The sequence below is a fragment of the Symphalangus syndactylus genome, chromosome 3 (genome assembly GCF_028878055.3).
Source record: "Symphalangus syndactylus isolate Jambi chromosome 3, NHGRI_mSymSyn1-v2.1_pri, whole genome shotgun sequence".
Lineage (NCBI taxonomy): Eukaryota > Metazoa > Chordata > Mammalia > Primates > Hylobatidae > Symphalangus > Symphalangus syndactylus.
Window position 1 is genome coordinate 48740783 of NC_072425.2, and position 13589 is coordinate 48754371.

General features: G+C 33.8%; 1 protein-coding gene across 16 annotated transcripts in view; it reads right to left on the bottom strand.

Annotated features, from left to right (window-relative positions):
- The window catches only part of ERCC6L2 (ERCC excision repair 6 like 2), a 183474-nt gene that overhangs the window by 129830 nt on the left and 40055 nt on the right, over positions 1-13589 (bottom strand). For 15 of the 16 annotated variants that reach the window (XR_010120208.1, XR_008656593.2, XM_055271819.2 and 12 more), the window contains 2 exons: positions 9406-9528; positions 145-338 (listed from right to left, as the gene is read on the bottom strand). Coding sequence is in view for 13 of the 16 variants with exons in the window: in XM_055271819.2 (XP_055127794.1) it covers positions 145-338; positions 9406-9528 (317 nt within the window). In the remaining 3 variants the exon portion in view is untranslated. Of the gene's footprint in view, positions 1-144; positions 339-9405; positions 9529-13589 lie in introns of those variants that run through there. The other variant, XM_063636887.1, reaches the window with a different exon arrangement.

Sequence of the window (13589 nt, forward strand, 5' to 3'; positions counted from 1 at the left end):
GAGTTCAAGACCAGCCTGGGCAACGTGGTGAAACTCTGTCTCTATTAAAAACACAAAAGCAAGATTCTGTCTCAAAAAAAAAAATCTTAATATAAAGGGATGTAAGCAGACTATTAATACAATCATTCCTATTATTCCCATTACCTGTTAAGTTCATCCAGGCATAAGCGCAGTGTTTCATAAGTTGTTAGAGCAATTTCACATTTCCTCTGCTTTACACGAATTAATTCATTATCTTTTCTGTTTCCATGTAAAATAGTGACTCTGAAATATCCCCAGGTGTCCAATTCATCCTTCCAGTTGTAGAGGACAGAAAGAGGAGCAACTATTAAGAACATCTAAAACCAGAATAAAAAAATTTTGCTGTTTTTTAAACGAATCCCAAAGTGAAATCCACAATATCAATATCAACAGTCCTCTTCCTTAATTTTGACATTTAATTAGTAACAATAAATACAACTGAGTGATTAGCTATATCTGCACATTGAAGATTCTCAAAAAATACTTTGCTGTTTAATTAGCTTTTTATCAGGACAAGACAGACACCTAACCTTGCTCAAAGAAACACGTGTTTTCTGTTTCCCCCTACCAAAAAGGCATTGAGAAATGAGAGAGAAGTAACTTTCCAAAAGAGAGAAAAGAATAAAATCTGGATCCCAATAATAGCCTCAAGGGCCAAGTGGGTAACGTACATACACAAGCAGGCCACGTGTTCTTGAAATATATGGTCTCCTGGAGCTCTTTTTCCTTTTGCATTTTCCTAGTCCATTTCCTCTCCCCCTCTCTCAGATACTCTCAATTAAAGAACTAGAAAATTGAAGCAATCACAAGAAAACTTCCTGGATGAACTTCTCTCAGTATCGTATCAATAACCTATGTATATTCATTTCCATATATTTTGCCCTCCCATCTGTTGCCATGGGTACACTGTTCATGTTCTTCTCCAAAAACAACCCCTCATACAGTGGCTCCCATTCCTTCTTGCCAACCTAAAGTCAATGCTGCAGAAACTGCCCCCAATCTCCCCTACCTGATTAACTTTTCCATTTTAATGAACCACATCACCTACGGAAAAGCATGTTAGAATATTTCCGAGGGTTAAAAAAAATCCAAAAAACAAAAATTTTAAAAAACCTCTTTTCCTTAACCCAACATCTGTCTCTATTACCTCATTACTCTACTCTCCCTATAGCAAAGATCCTCAAGAGTTATCAATGCTTAACTCTCCTCCTGTTCTCTCTTGAAACTCAGGTAAATGGGACTTGTGCCCTAATAATGCCTACCAAATCAGTCCCTCTGAGGATTACCAACATATCTCTGGTTATTCCTCACATTCATGTACCTTTCCTGTACTAACCCAGAATCCTGCTGTCATCAACCATTTTAACTTTTTAATGTTTTTATTTCTCCCTGTTACCACTATTCCTATCCTGTTATGTTTAATAGGGTTACCAGTACGATTATTTTCTGAAGTTTTATACTTGATCTACTTGATAGAAATGAACCAATGAAACATACTGAAAAAATTCAGTTTAACCAAGAAATAATACAATACTGCTCTAAATTCTGCCCTGTTTTCTGTGAAACATTTAATCTAGGCCTTTTGTCGACTCTAAAAAGTCAAATTTGTGACTGTGTTTTGGAAAGAGAAAGAAGAAAAAGAAAAAAAATCAACATGCTGAATGTGAGAGTTCCTTTTTCCCAAGCCATCATCAAGCATATGTAAGTACTTCTTATACTTGATTCATCTCAAGTATGTCTGTCCTTTGGACAAAGGTTAATCCTATGATTTCCATTTTTGACTTTCAAATATGAAATTAGGCCTCCAAGTACTAAGTCCAATTACAGTGTCTCCCTTTGATTTTTTTGTATATTACGAGATGACAATGTTAGGTGCAAACTGCATCTGAGCACTCTTAGTAGTTTTCCACTTGAGAGGCCATTCATCAAAGGTGCCAATGAATCTAAAGTCCCGGAATCAGCCCTAAGATTCCAGAAGATGTTTAAAAATTAAGGTGGCAACATAATTTTTGATATTTCTTACAAACACTGGTCTTCAAAATTATGAAAGGTGAAACACTGGTTCAAAAACTCATTTTGGTAGTGAAAGATGTCAGAGAACTGAGTTATGCTATTATGCAGAGTCCAGGGAAAGTATATAAGAACTTAGCATTTCCTACAATCCAATAAATAATATTTCATTTAGTAAGTCTTTTTTAAGCAAATGATGCCAAAACAATAAAATGGAAAGCAGTGTCCAACTGCTAAGTCACTACACACAAAGCAACTCTGGGAGCTATTCCTCTAATCCAAGTACTAACCAGGTCCGACCCTGCTTAGCTTCCAAGATCAGACGAGATGTGGTGTGTTCAGAGTGGTATTGCTGTAGATATGGGGGAAGGGTGATAATTCTTATTCTGAAGCTAAAATACAATTTTATAAAACTGAATATAAAATTAACACAAATAAAATTAAAATTCATTTGCTTACATATTAAAATTAACAGAAGCTAGGTTAAATAGTGCAACTAGAGAATACTGAATTATTTATATCTTTCAATAAATCTTGCTCAATTATTAAGGAGTTTTCTATCAAATCTGATTCCTCAAGAACTACGGCATAGAAGAATGATGTGGTGTGGACTGTGATGAGATACTCAAAGATTAATGTGTGATAATTTTTGTGGCAGACGTAGTAATAGTATTAATAATAACATAACAATTATTGAGCACTTACTGTGTGCCAAAGCCTTCAGAAGTAGTTTACAGAAATTAATTCAGGGACTTTACCCAGAAATACAGATGAGGAAACTGAGGTGCAGGGATATTAAGTAACACACTCAAGGTCATACTGATATTAAGCAGCAAAGTAAGTATTTGAACCCAGGTCGGCCTAATTCTAAAACTCTTAACTACCATGACATATCCTGTTAGCACCTTCAATCAAAAAGTCTATGTCCTTGAGATGTGTAACTTTATTTACCACTGTAACTTCAGTACTTCACATAGTACCTAGAAAATAGAAGGTGTTCAACTGATGAATGAATACATGAAACCATACATGTCAATGCTAAATTAGGAATAATAATATATGTTCAGAGGACAGTGACAGATTACAGTAGAGTTGAAACAAAGGTTCCACATGGGAAGAAGTGTGATATTAAAATGAAAAATAAATTATACCTTTACAGAAAAATTACAGAACATAAAATTGGAATCTTTGCTAGAAAATTCAAAGGTCTACAAAAAGTCTTGTATTTATCGCTACAACCTTAACTCTCTCAAAAATACCCAACATAATTAATTTACACCCTACTGTGTGTATAGCTGATCATTTTTTCCTTCAGTATGCTGCAGTTACTTAATATATAGAAATTTCAGTTTAGAATCCACTGTAGTCAAGGGCTCTTCCAAGTCCTTTGTATAAAAACAGCCTAATTTTTGATAGAATATCAAGTTTTGGCATTAAACAAATTAATTAACTATGTTGGGTATTTTTGAGAGAGTTAAGATTGTAGAGATAAATACAAAACATTTTTTTTTAGTACTTTGAGTTTTCTAGCAAAGATTCCAATTTTACATTCTGTAATTTTTCTGTAAAGGTGTAATTTATTTTTCATTTTGATACCACACTTCTTCCCATGAGGAACCTTTGTTTCAACTCTACTGTCACTGTCCTCTAAACATACATTATTAGTCCTAACTTAGCACTGACATGTGTGGTTTCAATTATTAATTCACTCATCAATTGAACACCTTCTATTTTCTAAGTACTATATGAAGTACCAAAGTTTGGCATTATGCCAAAACTTGATATTCTATTAAAACAAAGTTACAAACCAGATCAATAAATATCAACTCTTGCAATTAAAAAAGAGAAGTAAATAAGAAATATAAGAATGGAAACGATAAGCAAAGTTAACTATAAATTCAACACAATATCAACTAATATATCAATAGGTTTTGAGGAGAAATTTGAGAAAATTTATTTTTCTTAAGTTGAGAAAACTTGAGGAGCAACTACCAAATAATAAATTACATTATAAAGCTAAAATAATTAAAACTGTTTAGCACTGGAAGAGAAATGAACAAATAATTAGGACAGAATAATATGTCTAGAAATAGAAATGAGTTTAATTTTACACCAAAGTGGCCCTTCAAATCACTGTGGAAAAGCGGGCTTATTCAACAAATGACATTAAGATAACTGGCTAACCAACTGAGGAAAATAAAATTGGATTACTAGACACCTACAGCAAAATAAATTCTAGCTGAAACAAAGATATAAAGGTATAAAATAAAATCACACATATTATAAAAGAATCATGAGTGAATGTATTTATAAATTTAGAGTACAAAAGGCTTTTCTAGGCAAACATAAAACCCAGAAACTATACAGACCAATACATGTAACTACATAAACATTTTTTAAAAATCAATAAATTCAAAGCTGACTCTACGTGAGGAAGAAATATTTTCAAAATATATAATGAACAAAAAATTAGATTCCAGGATATATTGTTAAGGACTATTAATGAAGAACTATGACTAAAAACAAGAATTAGATTTAAAAATAGCTTTTAAACATCTGAAATGCTACAGCTTCACTCATAAAGAAATGTAAATCAAGCAAAATAAAAATTTTAAATCTCTCAGGTAGTCATAAATTTATGTTTGCTAATACCTAGTGCAAATGAAAAGGTGGAAACAGACATTCTTATACACCACTTGTGGGGATATGGGGTAATTTAACTCCAGTTATCAAAAAGTAATCCCCTAAATCCAGCTCTACCTGCTATCCAATTCCAGTACTAAGAATTTATCCTACAGTTATTGCAAAAGTTGTCAAGGTATATGCATAAGGCTGCTCACGGTAGCATCATGTGCAACATAATCCTCTTGGTACATATGAAGAACTAAAAAAATAGTGTATAGTAAATAAAATAATTATAAAATATTTTTGTTAAATTGTCATTGAAATTGCTTCCGATGCTAGTATTGTGATTGCTACAAAAGTCCTCCTCTTTTGCATTAATTATGAATTTTACTTTGAGTTGCTAAAGCTTCATCATGCAAGATAGTAATATTTTATAAATTTATTATGATTCATAAAAATTGAATTTCAATCAAAACTTAGCCTACACTAAAGAACCATTCCAAAAATCAATGTTTAAAATGTAGAGCTTGTGTCTTTTCCTTTAAGAATTTATTCTTGGCACAAAACATTCATGCATTCTTAGATGATTTATTCACCCTTGAAAAGTTTTTAAATGTATATGAGATGTATCCTATCACACACACATACCTTAGACCCACCACCCCTTAATTTGTAACACTCAGTTCATTAAAGGGCTTTCTTCAACAAGCTTCAACATTAATTTTTCAGAATTCAATTGTAATTCTGGCATTAGCATAATAAAGACAAAAGAACTGATTTCTTCTCCATTTCATAAACTGTCTTTTTAAAACATACATTGTTTTAAATGAACCAATACAAATTTATCTTTTAAAACTTTCAAAGCTGTAATTTTTGTTTGTATTTACTTCTGGGAAATACTGTAGAATGTCACTGGTGATGCCATTAAAAACTCTAAATTCCAGTTCAAATGACTAACTCAACACGTTTGTGTTGATGCCAGTGAAACAAAAAAACAAACATAATAAATCCATAATAGTGGCAGAATGCCTGGAAGGGCAGTACCAGCAGGTCAGAACAGCGCAGGAGCAGATGAGAACTGGCACACCTGAAGAACTGAGCAATCCGCCCTACACCTCTGAAAGCGAAAATTCCCCCTGCCCTCTCCCACTAAAAAATTTACTTTTCCTAGAAGGAACCTAAAAACGACAAGCAAAACAAAACTCAACAAAACAGCTAAGGTAGTTGGAAAGACTGAGTCAAGAAAAATAATGGCCAAGTAATTTTAAGAAGGAAAAGTTACACCAGTCATCAAAGAAACTGATTCCAGCATCAGTATGCAACTTTCCCTGAATAAAGCACTGTATATATATTTTCTAAAGCAAAACTTATTTGGAAGAATTCTATGGTGAGTGTTAGGGCTCATGGAAATGTCCCAATTTCACCAATTAAAAAAGTCCTTAATACTTCCAAACAATTAAAAAAAAAAATCCTTTCCAAGGAAAAAAGTTGGGTTGACATTGAACTCTCATCTGCAATATGGAATGACAGAAGATAATGTTTTGTCATTATAAAAGAAAATTTTGAACTTAAAATTCTATAGGCAGATAAGCCTACAAATAATCAAGTGTGAGAGCAATATACAAACACATAAAATTTACTGAAGAATTTTTTTTTTTCTGAGACAGCATCCCACTCTGTCACCCAAGCTGGAGTGCAGTGGCACAATCATGGCTCACTGCAGCCTCAATCTCCTGAGCTCAAGTGATCCTCCTACCTCAGCCTCCTGAGTAGCTTGGACTACAGGCACAAACCACCACACCTGGCCTCTGAAGAATTAACTGAAGACGTTAAGCAAAAGTTGGTATGAACACAAAGAGAAATAAACTGAAAGTCATAACGAGAAAATTTAACATATTTCTTTCCAGATCCAACTGCTCAGACAAAAAGAAAATAACACTATTAAACATTTAACAATGCAATTAACAAACATGATTAAATAGAAATATATAAAACCATGTGACCATGATTACAAAGAATGCACAATATAAGTAACATTTTAAAACAACAGAGACTACACAATGCACAACATCAAAGCATAAAAACTGATCCATGGATGTAATGACAAAAAAATATCAAGGCTGTTATCTGATGCAACAAAACTAGAACTTGTCAAAAAGGGTTCAGCCCTCTGATCATCCTGAGCCCTAACAATAGCTATGCACTTGGAAATTTTAAAACTTCTCTTTTAAATAGTACTTGGGTAAATGAGAATAAAAATTAGGGCCACAGATAATTTAGAAAAGACTAATGAAAAAACTACATATTAAAAACTATAGAACACAGACAAAGGAGTACTGAAAGGAACTTTTTTTTTGAGACAGGGTCTTCTCTGTTGCCCAGGCTGGAGTGCAGTGGCATGATCACGGCTCACTGCAGCCTAGAACTCCCGGGTTCATGCGATTCTCTCACCTCAGCCTCCCCAGTAGCTGAGACTATAGACACACACACTACCACACCTGGCTAATTGTTTTATTTTTTTATTTTCTGTAAAGACAGGATCTTCTTATGGTGCTGAGGCAGGTCTAACTCCTGGGCGATCCTCCCGCGTCAGCCTCCCAAAGTGCTGGGATTACAGGTGTGAGCAACCATGCCTGCCCCAAAGGAACACTTATAGTTTTAAGGTAATTTATTAGAATACAAAAAGACTGAAAATAAATAAATTAAGAAATCAACTGAAGAAGGTAAATAGCAATGTACATTATTGCAAGGAATTTACAGTTGTTCCTCCATATCTGTGGATTTCATATCAGTGGATTCAACTAACTACAAATTGAAATACTAAAAAATTCCATCTGCACTAAACATGTATGCAGACCTTGTCATTATTTCCTAAACAATGCAATATAAAAGCTATTTATGTAGACTTTACATTGCACTAAGTAAACCACAGATGATTTAAAGTATATGGGAGGATAACAGGTTATATGCAAACACACTATTTTATATCAAGGACTTGAGAATCCACACATTTTGGTACCCAAGAGAAGTCCTGGAACCAATCCCACATGGATACCAAGGGACAACTGTATGTGTGTATGTGTGTGTGTGTGTGTGTGTGTGTGATATGATACATCACATATGCATACATACACACACACATACATATATATATAAAAAGAGAAAGAAAAAGAAAAGGAAAGAAAGAGAGGAACTTGAGTTAACTGAGATAACTATTATAAGCATATTTTACCACATTATCAAATGAGTATCTTTGTTAACTTTCTTTTCTTTCATTCTTCTTTTTTTTTGAGGCAGGGGTCTCACTTTATTGCCCTGGCTGGAGTGCAGTGGTGCAAACATGGCTCACCGCAGCCTCAACCTCTCCAGGCTCTGGTGATCCTCCCACTTCAGCCTCCAACGTACCTGGGACTACTGGCACACACCACCACATCTGACTAATTTTCTGTATTTTTAGTAGGGAAGAGGTTTTGACATGTTGCCCAAGCTGGTCTTTAACTCCTGGGCTCAAGCAATTCGCCTTCCTTAGCCTCCCAAAGTACTGGGATTACAGGCATGAATCACTGCGCCTGGCCCATTCTTGTTCTATAATATTTTAAATATCTTTAAGTATTTTAACACATTTAAAATATTACTTTTCCCTCTTTTGTTCTCTCTTCTATCTGCTGTCACAGTGGCATAAAAGAGATATATATAGGCTCTGTAGTGACATTTAGAACCAGGGAACAACTGAATCCAGAGCTAAAAACAGTACTTGAGCTATTGAATACTTAAAATACACTAAGAACCATTATTCTCTTCAGGATGCATCTATTCTATTGAAAAATTCAGAGAATTTAAAATGATAGCAATAATATCTTAAGCCAGTAGCTCTGAAAAGTTAACATTGAAATGGTCTTTATGATAGACAAGAGTAAACCTGGACTTCTCAGCAATCTTGTATATAAGACTTGTATAAAAGAGTCTGTTTTAAAACTTGCGGTAAGTAGTTCATTACCAAATATAATAAAAGACTTCATAAAATCACTTCATTTTTATTCTTATCTGCTTTCCTGGAGGCTGAGGATAATATTTTTTAAAAGACATATAAGTATAATATACTTTTTTATATTGTATTGCTTTATTAGAGATCTTTTTGTAAGAATCATATAATATATCTATAAACATACATTTATGAAGGAGAAAACTGAAGTATGGATATGAATAGCATTCACAGTCATATGGGCAGAGAGAGAAATAAGCACAGACCTACTTGTCTTTCTGATTCCAACTTTCCTGTATTGGCAGAACTTATTTCATATTTTTTGGATGCAATTAGCTAGGCAACTTGAAATAAGTCAATGACACACTTTTGTTACCAATATCTATAACTATCGCCTTTTCATTCCCACATAAATAAAAAACAATATAATGAAGGTTTCAATTAACTTTACATATACATTCTGTAAGTTTAACAAATCAACCTAAGTAAATCATGTAAATCCAGCCAACCAACAGATTAAAATCCCAAAGCAAAACCAAGCTGAAATTCTGTTTTGCCATTATGACAGTCAATCAAATTTAACTTGGGAATAAAATTGGTAATCTTTCAAAAATTAGGCCTATAAAACAAATATTTTAATAACATCTTTAAATTCTTAGGTTTTAAAATTTATACTAATACATTTTAATGTGTGAGATTTAAATATTTCTATATGCTTCTGTAATACCAGCATCATGAGTAGAATATACATTGTCTAGACATTTTACCTTTTTTGCTGTAGAAGAAGGGGGTTCCTTTTTCATACTTCTTAGTAAAAACTCTGGCATGTTATTTTCAATATCCTCACGAGTTCCCTTTTTATGCAAAACTGCAGCCAGAAATGAAATAACCTGGGGAAAAAAGACTTTTTCAATCACTGTATATAATGTAACCTGACGTACAAAATTTCACTGCTTACATGACTATTCAATTAGTGACAAAGTATGTACAAAGAGATTTGTTGGGGGGAAAATAGAACATGAAATATTAGTACTGATTTTCTTTATTTGTAATAACAAACTGTTTTTCACCCTTGTAAACAAACAAACAAAAATCCTCACATTACCATCTTTTCATAACCTCTACCTACCCAATGAATTCTTTCTTAATTCCATCACTTGAGACACTACCTTCTTATTTGTTTCTAACCATGGAAACTATCTCTTCATATCCTCTATTAGAATAAACTGTATACATTCTTGTTTCCATGTAGAAAATAAACTCCTTAAGGAGGATAATATTTGGCCCATAAGTTTGTACACTTCTATTTATCTAATAAATATAGGTGAAATGGCAAAATGTTATTTTAAGACAGACTAATTCATTAATGTATACAACATTTTGAATAACAGCTCATTTCCAAAAATCAAGTGAGAAAAACAGACAGACAGAAAAAAGGAACCATAACCTCATTTAATAAACTAGAGCAAGAAACACTGAATTGAGTCGACTTTGATTCAAATGTTAGCTCTGATTGCTTGGCTGCTCTGTTAACTTGGGCAAAGAGTTAACCTCTCTGAATAAGATCTGTAAAAATGGCAAAAAATAATTTTGGCAGGGTTGTTTTAAAGATTGGGAAGAAAGGCATATGAGGTATCCATATGGAAGAAAATAACTGATCATTACCTTACGAAAATAAATAAGAAGAAAAACTATATAAAACAAAAAACTATGCGAGAATTAGAAAAAGTATGGAAAAAAGTATACTTAACAAGGGTGTGGATACCTATAATCTGAATCCCAAATGATAGAAGAAAATAAATGATACAGAAGTATCTGAAGAAATAAAAGCTGAAAACTTAACTGATTTTAAAAATCAAGCCACAGATTCAAGATCTTCTAAGAACCAAAACCAAAACAAAATGAAAACCAAAAACAAACTAACAAAAAACCACAAGCAGGTGCTTCACTGAAACAACTTGAGACAGCAAAATATTTGTTAAAAGCAGCCAGAAAAAAACAACAGATCACCTACAAAAAAGCAACAACTGGTCTGGCCATGGTGGCTCACCCATGTAATCCCAGCACTTTGGGAGGCCAAGGCAGGCAGATCATTTTAGCCCAGGAATTCGAGACCAGCCTGGGCAACATGGCAAAACCCCATCTCTACAAAAATTAGAAAAATTAGCTGGGCACAGGGTGGCTCATGCCTGTATCACTAGCTACCTGGAAAGCTGAAGTAGGAGGATTGCTTGAACCCAGGAGAATGAGGCTGCAGCGGGCCGTGATTGCACCACTGCACTCCAGCCTGGGCCACACAGCAAGACACTGTCTCAAAATAAAAAAAAAAATTAAAAATAAAATAAAAAAAAAACACAAATAGACAAGTAGCTGACCTTGCAGGAAAAAGAATGGAAGATACTATACAACAGAATATTTTCAAAGTGATAATAAAAGCAACCTATATTTTTGTACCTACGGATGATATTCAAGAATGAAGGGTAAAGATTTTCAGACAACCAAAAAGTGAGCCAATTCATCACCAAAAGCACCACACAAAAGAAACTAAAGAATGTTTTCAGGTACAAGGAAAATGACTCTAGTTAGAAGATCGGTGACACAGGGAAAAATTAAGAGCAACAAAAATGGTAAATATATACAAAATATATATGTATATTGATTGACATTACGAAACAATAAAAAAGTTTGGCTGAAATCAAGTAACAGATTAAAAGCTACCACAGCTTGTAATCCCAGCACTTTGGGAGGCCAAGGCGGGTGGATCACGAGGTCAGGAGATCAAGACCATCCTGGCTAACACGGTGAAACCCCGTCTCTACTGAAAATACAAAAAATTAGCCAGGTGCGGTGGCGGGCGCCTGTAGTCCCAGCTACTCAGGAGGCTGGGGCAGGAGAATGGCGTGAACCTGGGAGGTGGAGCTTGCAGTGAACCGAGGTGTCACGCCACTACACTCCAGCCTGGGGGATAGAGCAAGACTCTCTCAACAAAAAAAAAAGCTATGACAACAAATGTATATGAGTCAGAAGGAGCACAAGTGTAGTGATAATATTCTGAGGTCACTATGCTGTAGCGAGGAAATTAAAGTACTAATTTACGTTAGATTATGATAAATCAATGGTATCTGTTGTAATCTCTAGGGTAACCATTAACAGAAGAATAAAAGAATGTGTACCTAATAAAAGGGGATAATAAAGTAACAGGAAACAATCTATCCAAAAGGACACAAAAAAAGTGGGAAAAACATGACATGGAATAAATAAAAAGCAAACAGTAAAATACTAAGTTTAAATCCAAATATATTAGAAAGCACATTATATGGAAATGGACTAAACTGTCTAAACAAAGATAAAGACTGTCCAAGTAAAATATATTTCCTTGCCATTTACAAGAAAAACTTCTAAAAAAAGGGATAAAAATTCTAATTAGAAAATAAAAATGACAGACCATGTAAACAAAAATCAAAGAAAATTGATATAGCTATATTCATATCAGATAAAGATGCTGAGGCAAAAAAGCATTAAGAAATTAAACAGGCACACTTTAACTTAATATTGATAATAAAATTAGTTCACTTGGAAATTTTAAGAAGTCTAAATGTATCAATAAAGAAAAACTTACTGAAATAAAAGCAGACAAATCCACAAGCACAATGGTAGATTTTAAAATAACTCAGCAAGAACAAAATAATCAGTAAAGATACAGAAGACTTTTAATAACATGATTGTCAACCTTGACCTAACGAATATTTGCTACAACACTGCACACTACTGCAAAGCAGTTTCATTTTAAGTACCCATGAAATATTTACCAAAGTTGACATATGGGGCCTGGTGCAGTGGCTCATGCCTGTAATCCCAGCATTTTGGGAGGCTGAGGCAGGCGGATCACCTGAGGTCAGGAGTTCGAAACCAGCCTGGCTAACATGGTGAAATCCTGTTTCTACTAAAAATATAAAAAATTAGCTGGGCATGGTGGTGTGTGCCTGTAATCCCAGCTACTCAGAAGGCTGAGGCAGGAGAATCACTTGAACCCAGGAGGCAGAGGTTGCGGTGAGCCAAGATCACGCCATTGCACTCCAGCTTGGGCAACAAGAGTGAAACTCCGTATCAAAAAAAAAAAAGGTTGACATATGCCAGGCCACAGAAGTCTCAATACATTTCAGTAGACAGAAACCATACAGAATATGTTCTTTGATCACAATACAAGAAACTAAAAATAACAAAAATATAAGCAGAAAATCTCCAAATGTTTGGACAGTAAGGAACAGAGTTCAAACAACTCTCAATATAAATTATAAAATATTTGAATTAAATAATGGGTAACAATACATGTTAAATTTATAGAATATGGCTAAAGCTGTACCTTAGAGACTTAAATGAATATTACAGACATTCCCCAACTTATGATAGTTCAACTTGCAATTTTTCAATTTACAATGGTGTAAAAATAATATGCATTCAGTAGAACTGTAAATCAAGTACCCATACAATCATTGTTTTTCACTTTTAGCAAAATATTCAATAAACTACATGAGATTCAACACTTTAGTATGAAACAGGCATTGTGTTAGATGATTTTGCCCAACTATATGCTAATATAAGTGTTCTGAGCATGTTTAAGGTAGAATAGGCTAAGCTGTAATGTTCAGTAGCTTAGATGTATTGAATGTGTTTTCAACTACAATATTTTCAACTTACAATGGGTTTATGGGGACTTAACCCCACTGTAAGTCAAGGAGCATCTGTATTAGGAAAGAAGAGGGACTATTACTCAGTTATCAAAGAATCTATCTAAAAAACCTATGAAAATAACAGAAAATTTAACACAAAAAAGCAGAAATTACTAAAGCATACAATGAAAATGATCAACAATGCCAAATGATCATCCTTTGAAAGAATTTTTTAAATAAACCCCTGGCAAAATTATTGAAGAAAAAATAGAAAAGGCAAA